The sequence below is a fragment of the Octopus bimaculoides genome, chromosome 15, assembly GCF_046866305.1.
Source record: "Octopus bimaculoides isolate indiv1 chromosome 15, ASM4686630v1, whole genome shotgun sequence".
In the NCBI taxonomy this organism is placed as follows: Eukaryota; Metazoa; Mollusca; class Cephalopoda; order Octopoda; family Octopodidae; genus Octopus; species Octopus bimaculoides.
In genome coordinates, this window is record NC_142942.1 from 33,880,397 (window position 1) to 33,901,940 (window position 21,544).

A 21,544-nucleotide genomic window follows, 5' to 3' on the forward strand; every position below is an offset into this window, starting at 1 on the left:
GCTTTTGTAAATGTCTTTATTTTTCTTTTAAAGAAAACCATATTCTTTCTGCAAAGTGATAAAATTGTTGCCATTTTAACATTTTAATTTCTGGTAAACAAATTCCATTTAAGCTGAATTTTTTTTTTTTTTTTTGTAACAAAAATAAGAAAGGCAGTGAATGAGAATTGGTATATATGAAGATTATACTTCATTTCGTATCAAAATATGACTTGAAATGATATGAAGTTCAATAAAAAAAAATCAACTTAGATAGAAGATCACATTGATAATAAGATCCTGAATAAAATGAAAACACAGTAAGGGAGCTTTCAGCTTGGATGATACCTGATGCAGCAAGTAATACACTAGATTTATATTCTATCCACAAGGAGAGGTGTCTCACATATGTTTAATGCCATAGAAACAAAGACAGTCTGCATCTAATGCTATATGCCAAGCTAACTTAGAAAATATAATAATAAAGATGAAACAACTAAAAAAGAATATACAATGAGAGAGGTCAAGATAATCTTTCTCAATAGACAAATAAAAAGAATATTAAATAGTATAGAAAATGCTATTCAATATATAAGTAACCAAGTGTATAGATTATACATTAAATGATAACTATTGAAGAAAGCAAACATGATAGGGACTGGAATGGGAGACCAAATATATGAAGGAAATATAAAATATATCTAAGATACATGGCAAAGAATATAAAATATATGTAAAATATATATGACATTTATAAAATATATCAAAGAATATATAACTGACTGTAGAGAATCTTTGTCAAAGGTAGAGTTCTGCATGAGTGAGCAAGCCTACTTTGATAGGTAGGTGAAATGATATAACAGAAATGCATTTTAATTGCAGAGGAGAATGTATAATTAGTTCAGTTGAAGAATTAAAAACAATAAATGAACAAACTGTCGATATAGGAGATGTGTGGGCGATTACCAAAATGTCTAAGTTGAATAGTATGAGCTACTTAATAAATAAGCCAGAAAGAGATCAGTGGAGCAAAAACTACAAAATCAATTCTTCAAATCCTTTACAACTTCTGTTAGAAGAACAATTTTTTTTTTTTTTAAATTACTAAAAAAGCTATGAACATTAAAATGGCACTTTATATTATACAAACACTGAGCACTTAAAGCACACATTAAAGGCAGTTAGTTAGGACCTGTCATCATAAATGCTGGGAAGAAGAAATAATTCTCTCATAGATTAAAGTTAAAAGGGAAATTTAATGGCTAAAATGCTGAAATTTAAATCAATATCTTTAATAAGCAATAATCAATTTGCTATCCTATACAATCTAGTATTTACATAGCAAGAAATTTATAAACTGAAAAAGATAGCAGAGAAATATTTTATTTTTCCATAAATTATCAAACTAGAATAGAAGAAATTGTTTCACAATTTGAAAGGGGTAGAGAGAGGACAATTGGTTGCAAAGTCACTGGGATTCAAGTTTATGTAAAAGAGTGGTTTTTAAAGATTTTGTTTGTGAGTGTTTCACATAAATAAAAGAATAACATAAGACCTATAATTATTTAGCAATACAATCAATAGAATAATCAATGTTGTTATTGGTTTTGTGCTGGCTATTGCACTTGGCAATACTGATAACTCTTCTGACATGGTGTCTGAAGAGTCAGCAATAATGCCAAGTGCAATAGTCAGTGTGAAACCAACAGTATCGTTGTAATCAGTTATACAACACAACCAGTAATATACTGCTTGATAATCTATATATATAAAAATGAGAATGTGTGTCTGTGTGTGTGTGTGTGTGTGTGTGTGTGTGTGTGTGTGTGTGTGTGTGAATCCCTAAAACTCGAGAACTACGCAACCAATTTCATTCAAATTTTACAGATGCCTTACTTAAGGTTCCAGTTGTGTTTTAGTCAAAAAGAATTTTTAACTTCTTGCAGAGTTCGAGCCCACGGCAACATAATATCTCCTCCACTATTTAAGTATTAAGTGTCAAAAGTGAAACAAAAACACTCATGTCAAATACTTTCACTTTAAAAATGAAACTATTCCACTAACTGAAACAATCACATTTCGATACTGTAATGACAGATACTTTCAGAGAGAGAGATGTATATGTATACATATAGATGTATATGTACACGTTATTCCACTAACTGAAACAATTACATTTCGATACTGTAATGACAGATACTTTCAGAGAAAAAAAAAAAAAGAGAGAGAGAGAGAGAGAGAGAGATGTATATGTATACATATAGATGTATATGTACACGTATACGTATATGTATAGATATATATATAGATATAGATCTATATGCATACATGTATATGTATACATGTGTAGATATATATATATATATATAGATATACATGTAATATGTACACATATATACATATATATATACATGCATACAGATATCTATAGATATATACACCTATCACACACATACACATCCACACAAACACACACATTAGTCATTTGTTTTCTTATCCAAAACTACGTCGAAAGTACTGAACGGATCTTTATGAAATTTGGAAATTATATTCTATGCATAACGGCCATAACTCCCATGAAAATTCATATATTTTTGATGTTGATGAAATTTTAACCCGAACATAACAGATGAGCATTATTTGTAATTCAACGGTACAACAGTGTAAGACTACCCTTTCAGATATACTTACATTGTGATTTCTGCAATGTGGTGCATAAATTGTCAAGTAAATGAGATGCATCTTTGCCTCCACTGATTCACTTGCAAAGTGTTGAGTAAAATTATTTCGTTGCAGACCTCCTTTGAGTCTTTTTATTATCACTGCGACACACATAGTCCCCAGTTGGTAACATTGATTTCAAGGCCTTCCCAGATGAGAGACTGGCATTCCACTTAATGTCTATGTTCCATGCTGGCATGGATTGGAGAGTTATTAATGTAGAAATATGGTATTGTAGCTACTAACAGTTCAGGGTTGCATAGTCTAGACGGCGTTTTTAGATTTCATTATTCTCTTTAACCCGGGCAAAGCCGGGTATTTCTGCTAGTATATATATATGTGAGGGCCCATGGCCTAGTAATAATGGTGTTGCACTCACAATCACTAGATCGCGAGTTCAATTCCTAAATCAGATGGTGCATTGTATTCTTGAGTAAAACACTTCATCTTGCATTGTTCTGCAATCACTTTGACACCTGACACATGATACACAGTGCAGCACAAACATTTGATCACTATAAACAAGTTTGTGCAGGTTGTTTGGTAAAAGTTGAACGCTCATACATTGTCCTCGATGGGAGAGTCCATCACACACATATATATTGAAAAATTGCTATACCAAATGAGATAGCATAACAAACAGTTAACCTTTGTTTAGAACTCCATGTATCTTCAACTTTCAACCTGGTATTGAACATATGAGAATTATGAAAACATTTTAGTAACAGTTACTGCATTGCATACTAGTATATACTAATGAAACTGAATTTACAGTTTTATTCTGGTCTGTCTGTTTGTATGTATGTACATATGCATGATTGCATGCATGCATGTATGCATGCATGCATGTATGCATGCATACATGTATAAAATTTTAACAATATATCACAAATGCTATGTTTTTTAGGATATATCACAAAAGTGGATTTCTTTCTGATACAGCTTAAGTATTGCTGATATGATTTAAAAAATGCACACACACATAGAGAGAGAGAGAGAGAGATAGAGAAATTAGAACACTCCTTGTGCTTTAAGTTAAACTACTTAAGGGTTTTCATAGGGACTGGGGAACACAAGTACACTCTAGATTTAGCAATTTTTCTGACATTCACATGCAAGTTGTTCACCAAAACATCTCTGATGCACTGAACTAAGATTAACACTTTCGTTACAAACTTGGCTGAAACCAGCTCTGGCTCTTTAGTAGAAATATCTTGTTTTCATAAGTTTTGAATTAAAATCTTCCACCAAACCTTAGTCACAATTAATGTTCCTAACACTAGCTTAATGATAACTAAGTTATTTTACTAAATTCTTTGTTATATCTAAAACAATTGAGAGAAACACAGAGCATCTCAAAATAAATACAGTAACAAAAAGGTTAAAGGCATTCAAGCCATGACCCCACTTTTTTCTATATCCAGAACCAGATTATCCAGCATGTCTTTTCTTATTTTTGAAGATGGTAGGGTAAATAAGGGACATTTAACAACTATTTCTAGCAGGTAAACAACCACAGAGGTGTTCACTGATTCTCACATAAATTGCAAGACCAAGTACTTTTTAGATTTGGGTGTATTTCTCAATACTAATTATTCAATGATAATCTGTTTACTTTCCAGTTGAGCCAGGCAAAGGTAAGATGTGTACTGCAACACTTCAAAATATCCCTATTATTTTTTACTTGTTTTCAGTCATTAGACTGTGGCCATGCTGGGCACTACCTAAAAATTTTAGTCAAATGAATCAGCCGCAGGACTTATATTTTAAATCTGGTACTTACTCTACCAGTCTATTTAGCCAAACCACTAAGTTATGGGGGGAGGGGAAACACACCAACACAGGTTACCAAACAGTGGGTGGGGTGGGATAAACACAGACACAAAGACACACACACACAATATATATATATATATATATATATATATATATATATATATATATATATATATATATATATATATATTATATACACGCACACACACACATATATATACAACGGCTTCTTTCAGTTTCCGAATACCAAATTCATTCACAAGGCTTTGGTCAGCCCAACGCTAAAGTAGAAGACATTTGCCCAAGGTGCCACACAGTGGGACTGAACCTGAAACCATGTGGCTGGGAGGCAAGCTTCTTACCGAATAGCCATACCTGGTGGCTTTGCTAAAATAAATAAATATAAAAAAGTATAGTAAGATAACAGGGTGTTAATAGGAGAGGTTAGAAAGGTAAAGGAGGAGGATGAAAAAATGTAAGTAAATAAGTTGAGAGAAGTTAAAAGCAATTAATAACAAGAGAAGAAAATATAATAAAATAAAGAAACCACAGAAATATTCCTTTAATCTTTTTTCCGAAAAAAAGAACCTTTAGATATTTAAATAGTCATGGCTACTTAAGAAGAGAAGTGTATGCATTATAGAAATACGAATAAATATAGTGATCAATAATCTACATTTTGGAAAAGATGTTTTGCATCATAAATCATTTCATCATCTCTTTTCCATGGTAGGTCAACTTGTCAAGAATTTTATTTCATAATTTACTATGATCTCATGATTGTACTCAAAATTCTCCTTTTCTCTCTTTCTGCTTTGGCTACCCTATTCTTGCTATCTCACAACATTTTTAATCGACATTTTTTAACCATTTTCATCAAATATCCATATCATTGCAGTCACAAACAACTAAAATGGACTCTTATTTACAAAGAAGTGCAAATGTGTATAAACTGTTTGAACAAAATCGGAGTATTCATTCATTGAAATCAATATTTTCGAAACGAATTATTTCTATAGACAAGGGAAAAAAAAAAAAAAAAAGAAAGAAAAAAGTAAAAGCAAAGTCAATAAAGGGTTTTAAGATACAATACAAAAATGCAAGAATAGAAATCGGTCAACCATTTAGAATTGTACATGTTATGTTTTTAGAAAAAAAAATCAAGGAATCCAAGATAATTGAGAACTCCCTTTTTTCTCTCTTTTTTTTATTGAAGATTTGGTAAAGTATATTAAATAAGACAGATTAATTAAAGGATAATTAAAACAGTATAAGCTATAAAACAAAAGCTTTTACATTAGCAACTATACAAAATGCTTTAAATGTCCACTGGACTTTCCACATTTATCAGTTTCTGTCTCCTACACAGCAACTAATTGTTTGTGATACAAAATGTCAGCAACAAACATAATAGCTATTTAACTTGGGGAAAAAATTAAGAAACATCTTGGAATAGAAGCATAGCAACCATACTTTTAGTCCTAAGAATTTAGCTGTTGATATTAACTGGATAGTTTAATGGAGTGTCGAAAACAAAACAATTGTTTATATCGTAACTATTTACATTAACATCTCTTAATATACCAGGATAAAACAATAAACTATCAAGATTTCTATATATAGTTTCATGAATAAGTGTTCAAAATTTCAATTAAAGTATAGTTTAATTAAATGAATTTTCATTTATAAGTTATAGACTTGTGTTTAAGCACAAACCATTCTATATAGATCTTTCACAAAATCAGACTCCAACAAAATTCTATGCAAATAATATAACTTGATTACAAATTTTCCCTAATTTTGCAGATGAAGTTGAGTGTGCAGAGTAACAGTTGAACTTTTATGAAGTGAAACCTAACACCAATCTATATACTGATCTCATACATTTTTGACAATACTCCTGTTAAAAGATTTTTATTAACATTCTCTTTTGAGAAAAGTTTACAAAGAAAATATATATTTTAACCCTTTAGGATTCGGATTATTCTGTCAAATGTAATGCTTATTTCTCCACGTTGTTGAATTAATCCTGCATTATTATAGCTTCAAGATTTTGATGTGATTGTTTATTTTTATAATGACATTGTAGGGTAGATGTGAGTGGCTAGATCTGGCCAGTTTGAACAGGTAGAATATTTTAGGTGGATATGGCCACATTAAATGCTAAAGGGCTAAACACATTATTATGTGGAAAATATCTCCTTATCAACATTATCATTATAATTGCTTTTAACAAATGAAATAATGATCAATGGTTAAGCTACAAATCAGAGAACAGAAACTTAAACATGTGGTATGCATACTTTCTTAGTCTTCAGTTTCTATCAGCTTTCCAACAAATTATGAAACTCAAATTTCTATTAAAAAAATTTTAACTGAAATAAGTTGGCTAGAGTTAATGATTTTCTAAATTATGAATTTTCCTACATGACAGACTATAATTATCAATTATTTACTTTTAGCATTTCCTGAACAAAATTATTTACTGAAGAAAAGAGTAAGTCAAAAACTACAAAAATTTTAGAAATGCTATCATGATAGTTCTGTGCCAGTTTAAATTAAAGCAATAAAAAAACAGAACTTATCTAATTACAGCATACAAAAACTATTTGCAGCTGTCACTGGAGCACAAAAACATGACCTAAACTTAAATAAAATAAGTTTTATGGAATAGAGAAAGGTAAAGTAACAAAACTATTTATGGATTGTACTTCTTTGGAAAGAAAATCCTGTCAATAATTAACAAAACTCGAAATGTAAAATTACTTATCATACATTTATTGGAGGTCAACAGCTGTAATGCAACATTAGAATAAATGTACGAATATAGATGTGTAAATGAGAATTTGGGTTCAGAAATATACGGAAAGTGTCTTCTACAATGGTTATATATATCACCATCATATCATTTAACATCTATTTTAAAAGCTGGCATGGAGTGGACAATTTGACAGGATCCAATGAGCAGGACTGCATTGAGTTCCAATGTCTGTCTTGGCATGGCTTCTACAACTGGATGCCATTCCCAATGCCAACCGCTTTACAGTATATCAGGGGCTTTTTCAAGCCATTGGTACTTGTGAGGTTGCCAAGTAATTTTCAAAACAAAGAAAAGACCCTCATATGAATGGGGTTGTAGAAGAAAGGAAGATGGCTTTATGCCAGGTGTTGAGAAGTTAAAATATGATAGAGAAACAGGCATAGGTGTCTTGCTAGAGAGGAAGGGAATTGCTACTATGTTATATAAGAATGGGTGGAAAAGAAGACAGAGTGGTGAGAAGGTATCAAAGTATCCTGCCAAGATATAAGAAGGTGAATGTGAGAGAAAATATAAAGAATTAGGAAGGGGTGGGTGCACAAATTAATCACAATGTGAGAGTGACAGAGGTTAGTGATGCGTGAAGAAGTGAATGTAGTGAATAGTATAAGGATGGTGTGTGATCAGTGGTAAATATCAGTATGGCATACATGGATGGTTCAGGGTGGTGAAAGAATAATAGTGGATCAGGATGAAGGAGGTGATGAGTGGCAGTGCAAAAAGGAGAGCAGCAGTATAATAAACTTGCAGGTAGATCTGAAAATTTGTAGATGTGCAATTGGGAGGGGGGGGGGGGCAGTAACAAAGATGGGTGTTATAGGTATGTAGAAATTATTATAGTGAGGTGGGGGGGACAAAGTTTGGGAGATGGTCACTGACGGCAGATATGCCAAAGTGATGAGAATAAAAGAAAAGGGTGATCAAGGGAAAATAAAACAGGAAATGATGAATTTCAAAATTGGTTCCCAGGAAAGGGGGGGGGGGGTGAAATATGTGCATGTCCTGCTCTAATACTTATAGCAGCTGAATAGTGCCAAAGTTAGAATGGTGGATGTTAGGAAGATGAGCGGTGGGAAAGGTTTGATGGGGACAGTGGTGCAGGGGCAGTGAGATAAATATAATGCTTTCAGGACCTTGTTTTCATCTATCTTGTGTCATCTCTGACACTCAGCATCTTGATATAAGTCTTCACCAGATTATCCTGCTTCCTTGGGTCTTCCTCTTCTACAAGTTCCATCCACACTTAGCAAACAATACTTGAATATGGATGAGGACAGCAGCTGTCCTCATCCATATGCATCGTGACAGAAGTATTGCAGTCTTCTCTCTAGTACACTACATCCGATTCCTCTTATGCCCAATATTTTTCTCAACATATTTGTATTTGTTGTACATGCACACTGATGTCGCAGATTCAACAGAACATACCAGCTTCATTTGCATTTGAGGCCCATGTCTCACCACCATGTAGCATTGCTGTTCATACACAAGCATCATACACTCTTCCTTTCACTCAGAGGGAGAGAGACTGTTTATTGCTAACAGAGGTAATAGCTCTTGAACTTTCTCCATCCTATTCTTATTTTAGCAATGATACTTTCAGAACATTCTCCTCCACTGCTACTTAGGTCACCTCAATAACAGAAGCTATCTACTACATCTAGGGGACCTCCTGAGCATTTAAGTAAATCTATTTCCTGTGTATTCTTAGTGTTTATTGCTCTTGCACATCTATCACAAAGAAATTTTATTTTCTCAGTTAACCTTTCTATGATTCCACTACACCTTTTATATGGCCATAGTTTGCATTGAGTACACCATGTGGAATTTCTACCTACATTATTACTACATTTCAAATAGGGCTATTTTGTTGATGGAAGTAGAGTTTTGTCAGTTTGCTTGATTACTAGAACTTGAGTTTTTGCTAAGTTTACTTTAAATCCCTTTCCTTCCAGGTTTTGCTTCCACACCTGGAAATTCTTTTCTAATTCTACTAGAGACTCTGCACTAAGAACAAGGCCATCAGCATATAGTAGTTCTCAAAGGCAACCAGTTTTGAATTCCTCTGATATGGTCTGGAGAACTAAGATAAATAGGGGACTGAGAACTGAACACTGGTGAACACTTATTTGTACACTAGATTCTTATCAACAGCACCCCTGTACATGGCTTCTATGGCTATCACAAGCTATTCATCTACCCTTAACTTTCTCAGGGATTACCAGGTCAGAGTGAAAGCTTTCTCCAGATCAACAAATGCCAAGTTCAATGGTTCATTTTTAGCAGTTGACTTACAAGAGGGCACCAGTAACAATTTGATATCTCATATTACTTTTATTATACAGATGAACATAGAGATAGTCTGATATGTATATGTGTGTATGTGCATATATGTAGTGATGTATGCACATGTAATATTGTGTATGTGCATATATATAGAGATGCACTCACAGGTATTGTTGTGTATATGCATATATATATATATATATATATATATATAAAAGGATGTACTCATGTATTATTGTGTGTGTATGTGCATATATGTATATGTCTAAGCCCATTGATAGTAATGAACATAAGTACACGATACAGACATAGACAGCAGAAGTTTATTAGGTCGATCTAGTGGTCTGTTACACTGAGTAACTACTGCTCTCTCTGTCTGAGTTCTTCTGCATTGTAGGTGGTCACTCAGATAAAATAACAATGAACAACGGATTTTGACACCATCGTCCTCATGATGATGGGGAAAGAGGAGGAACAGGATGTACATACACCATCAGCTTAAATTATAATCTGGCTTTGATCAAGGCCAGCATAAGAGAGGAGAATGGCTATTAAGAGTGCTCAAGCACACATATGAGCACACTTGACAGTCGTTAAGTTCTTGTATATGAAGTCAATGATGTATATTCAATCAATTATGTCTCCCACCCACCTTGTCAAAATGGGGTACTGAAATGGAACTAACTACATCATTGCTCTGGAGTATCAGTAGCATCTTTTTAATGTCTACTTTTCCTTGCTTGCATGGGTCACACAAGAGTATGCTGGGGAAGAGCTTTTAACATCTGGTTGCCCTTCCTGATGCCAATTGAGGTAATAACCTCACAGTTTATTAAACAACAAACAGCCCAGATATATTTATGTGGAGAACAGGAAACAAATGACATTGAAATAAGCGTTTTGCTTACAAAGTTTGTACATCTGTCAAGAAGGCAGGATATACTTTAATAGTGACACTGTTATTAGAGAAGCCATTCTTCACAAACCAACAAATGAAAGTGTGAACTTGAGAAATACAAACTCAGTCACTCACACACACACACACACACATCATCATCACCATCGCTTAACATCTGCTTTGGACAGTTTGACTGAGGACTGGTAAGCCAGGAGGCTGCACCAGGCTCCAATCTGATCTGGCAAGGTTTCTACAGCTGGATGCCCTTCCTAATTCCAACTACTCTGAGAGTGTAGTGGGTGCAGCATGGGAGCTAATCAAATGGCACTGGAATTGGCCACTCGAATGGTGCTTTTTACATGCCACTGGCACTGGCATCGGCCATACTCGAATGGTGCTTTTTACGTGTCACCAGCACAGGTGCCAGTCAGGTGGCACTGGCATTGGCCATGACTATGATTTCACTTGATTCAACAGGTCTTCTCAAGCACAGCATATTGCCCGACAATTGAAGGGTACTTTTAAATGGGCCGGTTATGCGACACTGGCATCGACCACGGCTACAATCTCACAGTATATCTCCAAAGATCTTGGTCGCTTGTCATTGCCTCTGTGAAGCCCAACGTTCAATGGTCATGCTTCACCACCTCATCCTGTGTCTTCCTGGGTTTACCTCTTCCACAGGTTCCCTCCACTGTTAGGGTGTGATACTTCTTCACGTGGCTGTCCTCATCAATATGCAACACATGACCATACCAGGGCAGTTGTCTCTCTTGCACACCGCATTTGATGTATCTTATGTCCAACTTTTCTCTCAGGGTGCTTACACTCTATCGTGTATGCACGCTGACATTACACATCCAGCGGAGTATACTAGCTTCATTTCTTTCAAACCTACACACGTCCTCAGCAGTCATGGCCCATGTCTCACTGCCATGTAACATAGCTGTTCACACACATGCATCATATACAGTCTACCTTTCACTCTGAGCAAGAAGCACTTTGTTACCAGCAGAGGTAGGAGTTCTTTGAACTTTGCCCAGATGATCTCAGAGCATCCACCTCCCCACTACTGACTTGGTAACCTGGGTAACAGAAGCTATTAACAACTACTTCTAGTTTTCCCCTTGGCATGTGATGGAATCTGTTTTCTGTACATCTTTGGCATTTATTGCCCCTGTGCATCTGCCACATACAAAAACTATCTTCCCAGTTAACCTTCCTTTGATATTGCAGTACCTCTTGTGTGTCCATAGCTTACACCAGGTACATCTTACGGAGTTTCTACCTGGACCTTTTCTACAGATCGAGCAGGCCATCTACCTGAAGGGATTTGTGAGTTGTCTGCCTTCCTACTTACTAAGACTTTGGTTTTTGCTAGATTGACTTTAAAGCCCTTCAATTCTAGACCTTGCTTCCACACCTGAAACTTCTCTAGTTCTGGTAGTGACTCAGCTATGAGACCAAAGTCATCAGCATAGAGGAGCTCCCAGGGGCATCCTGTCTTGAATTCCTCTGTTATTGCCTGGAGGACTATGATGAAAAAGAGGGGGCTGAGGACTGACCCTTGATGAACCCCTACTTCTACCCGGAATTCTTCACTATATTCGTTGTCAACCCTTGGGGAAATAATTATTTCTCAATAGTTCAAGCAGGGTGAGAAATTTGAAATCAAAATTTCAGAATTATATGGAAAAAGATGCATTGAACTCACATTTAATGTTTTTTTTTTACTTTATATGATGTTCTAAAAATTTCTAGTCAGTGATAATCACATATAGCACTATTTAATTCTTTTTTAGAAATCATTTGCATGACATAATCTGTGACTTAATAATAAACTTTTATGAAATACAACATTTCATTAAAGATGGAAATAATTACAGTCTGGAGGAAATTCTTTACTTCATAGAAAATTACTAGATTAGGAATTGAGAGAATAGAGAGAAAGTTCTTATTGTTTCCATGCAGAATAAAAACTGTTTCCAAGGAATTCTATTTTGTGAAAATATTTTATAGTAGCTAATAATTTCAGCTTTAGCTACAAACAACTTCACAAGCTATTTTCTAATGTATTCTCTGATGAGTTAGACATTCATTTCACACACACATGATTGGCTTCTTTCAGTTTCCATCAATCAAATCCATTCACAAGGTTTGGTCAGCCTGAGGTTACAAAAGACACTTTCCCAAGATGCCATGTAGTTAGGAAGTGAATGTCTTAATCACACAACCATGCCTAAATAAACAATATATTTACATATATATATATATATATATAGTTCAAATTTACAGAAAACAAATGATGAAGACAGGTGTAGTAACAACAAGCAGGCGTATTAGTTTAACGCTTGAGAAGAATGGAAAAAGTTTTTTTACATTTCGAGCCTATGCTCTTTGACAGAAAGGATTAAGAAGAAGAAAAAAAGGAGAATGAAAAAATGTGTAGGGATTAACAGTTCAACATGGTGAAAAATCATATATATATATATATATATATATATTGCACCATGACGCAATTCACTCTGCCAGAAATTTCAAAACAACATGCTATGCTGCTCAACATTTGTGCTGGAAACTCCAATATGAACATTTCAGAGTGTTAGGTGTCAATCTGAGTCCCCAAAACACGTACCAAGAGTGATAAAAATCAAACATCCAGTCAACATCATGGCGTTTGGAGTGATCACTAGTGATGGTGACATTATGCCTCCATTCATTTTCCCACATGGTCTCAGACTCAACACAGAGACCTACATCAAGTGCCTGGAGGAGGTAGTGCTGCCCTGGGTCAAGAAGATGGCTGCTGGAAGACACCTGTGTCTGGCAAAAGAACACTGCACCATGCCACGCAAGCAGGAGAACCCAGTCATGGCTGTCAGACAATTTCTGTGTCCACATCACTCCTAACATCTGGCCACCTAACTCCCCAGACTGCAACCGCATGATTATTATGCGCAGGCCACAGCTGAGCGAGAGACCAACAAAATTCTTTGTAACACAAAGATGACTGAAGGCAAGCATTATGTCAGCATTCACCAACTTAAACAAGGAGACCACCCAGAAGAGATGGAGGAGCTTCTGAAGTCGTCTGGAGGGTGTGGTTGAAGCCAATAGCAATTTTATTGAATAAATTTACTCTTTAGTATTTCAAGATATTTTAATGTAATTTTGGTAAATATATCGGTTAAAATGAGATGTTAGTGTTATTTTCATTTTTGCGTAATTTAGACAACAGCTTATTGACCACACCCTGCATACGTTTATTCGAAACATATGTCGGAATAAAAGTATGCAGTTATAATATGCGTTTACTCCATTCTTTAAATTTATATATATATATATATATATATATATATATATATATATATATATATGTGGCACCTTTGGCAGGTATCTTCTGCTGTAGCTTTGGAATGACCAAAGGCTTGCAAATGCATTTGTTAGATGGAAACTGAAATAAGTCTGTTGAATATATGTTGTGTATCTCTTTGTGTTTGAGCCTGACTCCCCACCATTTTACTACCGATGTTGGTTTGTTTACATCCTAGTGACTTAGTGGTTTGGCAAAAGAACCTGACAGAATAAGTTTCAGGCTTTAAAAAATAAGCACCGGGGTTGATTTGTTCAACTAAAAACCTTCAAAGTGGTACCCCAGTATGGCTGCAGTCTAATGACTGTAACAACTGATTGATAAATGATAAAATATATTATAGATATATGTGTGTGCACCCTTGTATGTACATATGTATATTTGTGCTGAAATGTGTCTTTGCTTTTATGTTGAGAAAAAGTTGGTGTTTCCAGCTTCCCCTACCACTGTAAACTTCCAAACCTTTGTATATCCATAGTATGTCCCTGCAACTACTCTATTCCTTTCTTTAACTCCATCCCTAACCTCCTCCTCTTACACTGCCAGCCCAAATTAAATACTAGCCACTGTCCATCAATACTGCCATTATATCTCTTGATTTTAATCTCTTCCATTTGAACCAAATGCTTACTTTCCTATTTCACAGATGTGTATATATGTACTTTGCTTGCATATTCACATTTATGTGTTGCTTCCTTTTTTTTTTTTTTTTTTTTTTGTCACTGTACTCAACATTCATTCACTATTCTCATCAGCTTTTCACTGTTGATACCACCAAAAATGAACAATATCATTAAAGGCGTGAAATTGAAATGATTTTTTGGATAACTGACTGAAGAGAAAAAAGTACATCCATGCCTTGTGAGTGAGTTTTCTTTTCATTCCTTCGTTGAGCTTCATTTTAATTTTTGAAACTTATTTTAGATATATATGTGTGTGTGTGTATATATGTGTGTGTGTGTGTGTGTGTGTGTGTGTGTGTGTGTGTGTGTGTGTGTGTGTGTGTGTGTGTGTGTATATATATATATATATATATATATATATTCCTTTATTCTATTACTTGTATCAGTTATTTGACTGTGACCTTGATGGAGCATCACCTTGAAGGATTTTAGTCAAACAAATCAACCCCAGGACTTATTTTTTAAGCCTAGTAGTTATTCTCTTAGACTCTTTTGTCAAACCACTAAGTTATGGGGACGTAAACATGCCAAAACCAGTTGCCAAATGGTAATGGAGGGACAAACACACACATACACACACAGGTATATACCTATTTATGGGCTTCTTTCAGTTTCTGCCTACCAAATCCACTCACAAGGCTTTGGTCGGCCTGAGGCTATAGTAGAAGACACTTGCCCAAAGTGCCAAGCAGTGGGACTGAACTCAGAATCATGTTGTTAGGAAGCAGGCTTCTTACCACACAGCCATGCCTGCACCAATGTATGTATATATATATATATATATATATATATATATACAGTCATAGGTGGAGGCATGGTTGTGTGGTTACGATATTTGCTTCCAAAACACGTTTTCAAGTTCAATTGACTTCAAGCAAGTCTCTTCCACTTGTGAGTGAATTTGGTAGATAGATAGAAACTGGAGGAAGCCCATAAAGTGTGTGTGTGCAATCACCTAATAGTTGTAAATGAACATCACCATCATATAAGTGGGGGGGGGGTCTTTCATTTCCAATTTTCTGTGTAAACGTCCAAAGGAAAATACCTTGCTTGGAAACAGATAAGGATTAGTGAGAGGAAGTACATCTGATCATGAAAAGCAGCTTCAATGAATTCTGTCTAAACCATGCAAACATGGAAAAGAGGGTGTTGAAATGACGACAATAATGATCATCACCATGATTGTTACACACATACACACACGTATATATAAAATTACTTGTACACAAACAATGTTTACCTAATATTACAAGTGAAATAAACAACGTAGCTGAACAATGCAAGGAATATCATAGAATCGGTTTTATCTCTCAAATTGTTCGTGAATGGACACAATTCTTGAATACTTCATTATATGTGTGATTGTGAAAGATATACACATCAACAAGAATACTGTTAATCCTGTGCACAGGACAAAAATATTCTATGATAGTAGCATAGACACTCCCTTACCACAGATGATCAGAAATGCAGCGAAGCAGTAAACAGCCTGCTGGCTTGTAAAACTGTAACCAATGGTGCTATTCATAAAAGACAAAACATAAAACATCCAACAAAACTACTAAATAATTTGTATTTTAGGAGTTAGCTACTTTAAAAGAAGAAAGGTCAATAGCTCCTTTAGATGTCACTACGAGGTGGGGTAACATTTCTGAGAATATTTTACATTTCTGTGAGAATATTTTATATAAATCATGTAATTTATAACCGAATGCTGTCAGACCAAGCATTTGTTAAACTTCTAGCTACGTTTAATGAAAATCCACAGTTAAAGTTTAGAAAAAGTCTTCTTGATGGAAGAAGGAAAATAAATGTTGAATGAGAAAGTTCAACCAATTTGATCATTTCCCCTTTTGATGATGATGATGATGATCCCTTCTACTAAAGGCACAAGGCCTAAAATTTGCGGGGAGGGGGCTAGTCGATTACACCGACACCAATGTTCTACTGATACTTAATTTATCAGCCCTGAAAGGACGAAAGGCAAAGTCGACCTCGACGGAATTTGAATTCAGAATGTAAGGACGGACAAAATGCCGCTAAGCATTTTGCTCGACGTTCTAACGATTCTGCCGGTTCGCCGCCTGAATAATAATAATAATAATAATAATAATAATAATAATAATAATAATAACCCTTTTTACTATAGGCACAAGGTCCGAAATTTGGGGGAAGGGGCCTAGCTATATTCATTACATATTTTCAGCTAATTCAAATGACGAAAATCTAACACAATATAATAAACATTTTCATACTACGTAAGTTAAATTGGCAAGAAAGAAAAATGCAAAAGATATATTTATTAAGTTTTGGTTGATATCTAACTTCTAAACTCTTCAAGTTAAATGAAATAATTGAAACATAGCATAATAATTGAAATAAAGCGTTCTTAAATTGTTACCAAAGTAAACAAGAGAATCATCCAGGTTAAACAATATTTACTAATAAAGATATCTTTATTGAATACATATCTACAAATTTATTGCGACGTTGATGTATTATTCGATAAATAACTATATTGGCAATGCAGTTTAAAATACGTAAAATAAATCCCCGGTCATGAAACTCACAAAATGGAAAATTTTGTTTAAATAAGAAAGAATATAAATAACATTTAATTATAACGATCTACATTTAATCCTAAGATTTTAATAAACAAAGACACTGTAGTTTCCAGATACACAAAATAAAGGAGTCAAACATCTGAGATCATAAATCTGTTCGATAAAGCAGATTTGATTTTCTACTAAAAAATTTTTAAAAAAACGTCGTATATTTCAATCAAAACGAATAATCGATATAAAAATAATCACGAAAAAAGAAAATCGAAATATTTCAAGCGATCTGACGCGTTAGGTTAATCGATCCATATATCTGTAATCCTATAACTTTCCTTAATTCAACACAACTTCGTGAATTTGTTTTACGAACGTAAACCATAACATTACGACGGTTTCTAACCTTGGTAGAAGGGCACATTTTTGCTTTTTTTTACTCAGGGGAGATGAAAAGTAAAATTAACCCAGAGGGATCTAAACTTAAAGCATAAAGGGATGTGATTAAATACCGCAAGGCATTTTCTCCGGCGCACTTGTTACATTTGACAACTCGATTATAAATTATTTCGTTTTACTTCCGTCACTTTAATATTCGGTAATGGTTGGGGACTTGATAGTTTACTATATTTGATATTTTAAAAATGAATCATGTATTATGTATGTAATACATGTTTTCTTTTGTGTAAATAGGTATGTACATAGATCGCGGTGTGATGAAGCACCACAAGAAAAATAACTTCAACACGAAGCGATGTACAAATATCTTGGGCACTAAAAAATACGTCTTAATAATATGTACGTGTGTGTGTGTGTTATGCATAGAGGAACAGGCTGCATGTTGAAGAATCCTAAAAGGAACAGGCCACATACATACACAATGATATATATATATATATATATATATATATATATATATATATATATATATATGTGTGTGTGTGTGTGTGTGTGTGTGTGTGTGTGTGTGTATGTATATGTATGTGTATATATATATATATATATATATATTCAAAGTCAGCTTTTTGTCCTGCTGTCATATAACTTGGAAACATTTTGTTTGCTCACTACAAAAAAGAATGCAACGATTGAAAGTGATTAATGCAACACGTAAGTTACGAATAACATGAAAATTTCTCAGATCGGCACAAGGCCAGCAACTTCGGGGGAAGAGGAGTAGTCGATTACGTCGAGCCCAACCCTCAACTGGTACTTATTTTATCGACCCCCGATAGGATGAAAAGTAAAATCGGCCTCAGCGGACGAAATGCCGCTAAGTATTTTCGCCGGCGTGCTAACGATTTTGCCAGCTCGCCACCTAGGAACAATTTATCTTGGCACCAGTATTTGGCTTGTGTTTATTTCGTCAAGCCCGAAAGAATAGACGGGTTTGATCCATCAAATTCAACGATGTTTGAAAGTCAACGTCCACCAAGGTAGGATTTGAACTCGGCAAAGTAAAGCGACTTTCAGAAATGTTGTAAGGCATTTTATAGAATATAGAAATCATTAGCGATCGATATCAGGGAGAGATCTACCGAACGCCTATCAAGTATTGTTATGGTCCCAAAAGTTGAATTACGCCTATTTAAATAATCGATCAAATGTTCTGAAACTAAAATAAATGTTTACGACAATAAACAATATGGAGAAATTATTTTATCAGTTTCGAATGGAGAACACAAGATTAAATTAAAATACGAAAAAAAGAAATCAACAGTCGTTACGTGTATATTTGAAAACACGATACACGAATGGCAATACCACACGCGTATGTATATACATATATACACACACATGCCATGCTTAGAATAAAGTCGTAAAGAGAAAGGAAAGTATATTGATGCTTTTGCCTAACAATCGGGACATTGAAATATATATGTATCAGCTACAAATAGTCTACAAAAAGTTTGGGGAAGCTTAATTACAGATTAAATCCTTTTCTTTTTCATGTTTTATAGTCGAAATAAAGATAATAGTAAAAACTGCACTACAAGCAACAATTTTCATTATGCTATTATCATCAGCTGGGTCCTACTGACGATGGCGACATAACATGTATTACAGTAATAGCACGAAATATTTCGATGGGTTTACTCATACACGAACATGGGAGCCGCTTACATGGTTACTTGACGTGTTGAAAATAGCAACCAAGTTCCCCGCAAATAACATACTAACGACTTAGAAAATATATATATATATATACACACACAAAAAAAAGTGGGTTTGTCACGGCTAGAACGCCTTTGATCATGCCTGCCAGATAAGTACGACTTGGAGTAATGTGTTGTTTAGTCCCTTTCCAATTTAAATATCCAACAAATATAACAAATACATACACACACATATATAATATATATTATACATACACACACACACACACATATATATATATATATATATATATATATATATATATATATATATATATATATATATAATACACATATATATTAGATTTTTTTTTTAATTTATGCAAAACAAAGCAAAATCGATGCAACTGCTATTTTTAAAAAGTATCTTTTTGTTTCTCAATATAATAAACAAGCTGCTAAGCAACACTTAATAAAACATAAATGTAGAGAAGAGAGAGCTGAGCGAACCTACCTCTCGATGGCCGCCATATTTACACTGACGTCATAATGACGTCATGAAGAAAAAACAAACGAAGAAAGAATACGTTGGGATGTCTTGCTAAATATTTCTCCACTGTTCTACTGCAGAAGCACAAGCTAGAGATATTGTAGCGACGTTTTGTTACCAGCTAATAATTAATTTTTCTCCATCTTATTGTTTCATAAACGTAAAAAGTATATATGTATAGATAGTTGGTGAGTTTGTGTGTATGTATATATTTTTAGAGGTTAGCTATTAATTATTTTTTATCATTTACGATACAACAGAAATTAGTGTATATCCATGAAGGAGAGGCAAAACAGAATCCATGCACAAAATGGTTAGCAGTGCTAACGTGTTAGCTGGAAATGTTTAACTGAACAACAATAGACAGAAGGGAGATCACTACATGGGAAGAAGGAGAGAGAAAGGGGGGAGTTCTAGTTGCAAAAGTCACATTGGGCATGACAGTGGTAACGGTAAGCGTTAGGAGAACAGGAAGAGGACGGAACTGTGACGTGGTGGCAATAGCGGAGGTGTTGATGATGGTGATGGTGGTAGTAGTAGTAGTAGTAGTAGTAGTGGTAGTAGTGGTGGTGGTGGTAGTAGTAGTAGTAGTAGTAGTAGTAGTAAAGTTGAGAGAAACAAAAAGCGTTGTGTGGTGGTGGGAGTAAATGGAAAGAGTAATAGTGATAGGAGGACAAGTGATGATCGTAGTGGTCAAAGAAAAATATTTATCATGCCGTGTGTTGATGAGGATAATCTCTCAGTGTTGTGGTGTGATAAAGGTGGTGGTGGTGATAGTTGCATTGTGTGATGAGGGTTGTGATGGTGATAGTTACTGAGTGTGGAAACTTGATGGTGGTGGTTGCGTCGGTAGTAATCCTACGGGTGATAAACGTGGACATAGGCACATAGTTTGGTGGTGGTTACAATGATTGTAGATGATGGAGGATTAAGTGTGATGGAAATAGGGATATTATAAATAGTAGTTGCCGACAAGCGAGCATCGTGGCTGTAAGGAGTGGACAGAGTTACGTGTTAGAAAGTGGTGGTAGTGTATTCAGATAAACATACTAGTCGGAGTCGTAGTTGCTATGAAATACGACACGAAGGAAAAATATGCATTCTTTCGTTACTGTCAGCAAAGTTGTCATAAAATTATTGGAGTTATTGGCTAGAGAATAACTGCAAAACCTTTACACATTCCCATTAGATTTACAGAAGAAAAAAATATAGATTTACTTTAGCCTCAGCTACTTTGGTTTTTATAAACCCATTAACTTTATATCTAATAAAATTCACTTACCTAGTATAATATATATATTTGCACGTACACTCAAGCACATACATATACACACATCCATGTACATTTATAACCCACATATACACACATGCATACATAGATACAAGCATACGTACAGACATGTATTCATGCAGGCATGCATACATATATGTATAGATATAGTGTTACGTATAAAATAAATGTAAAATGTTTAGTACTGATAGGGAAAAGTATTCAGTACCAATTTAGAACGCTTGGTGAAAACTCCCGAGTAACAGGCAAGTGGACTGGCCCAATTAAACTTATAATATATATATATATATATATATATATATATATATAAATTAAACTTATAATATATATATATATATATATATATATATTAAACTTATAATATATATATATATATATATATATATATATATATATATATATACATACACATACACATATATGTGTGGCTCTGGTAAGTAGCTTGCTTACTAACCACATGGTTCCGGGTTCAGTCCTACTGCATGGCACCTTTGGCTGACCAAAGCTTTGTGAGTGGA

General features: G+C 34.4%; 1 protein-coding gene across 11 annotated transcripts in view; it reads right to left on the reverse strand.

The window, feature by feature from the left end:
- Positions 1–21,076, reverse strand: part of LOC106880617 (uncharacterized) — a 122,696-nt gene extending 101,620 nt beyond the window's left edge. For 7 of the 11 annotated variants that reach the window (XM_089363680.1, XM_089363678.1, XM_089363681.1 and 4 more), the window contains exon 1: positions 19,700–20,086. Coding sequence is in view for 10 of the 11 variants with exons in the window: in XM_089363678.1 (XP_089219804.1) it covers positions 19,700–19,716 (17 nt within the window). In the remaining variant the exon portion in view is untranslated. Of the gene's footprint in view, positions 1–19,699; positions 20,087–21,017 lie in introns of those variants that run through there. The other 4 variants (XM_089363675.1, XM_089363676.1, XM_089363679.1 and 1 more) reach the window with 1 other exon arrangement.
- Between the last annotated feature and the right edge of the window lie 468 nt (positions 21,077–21,544).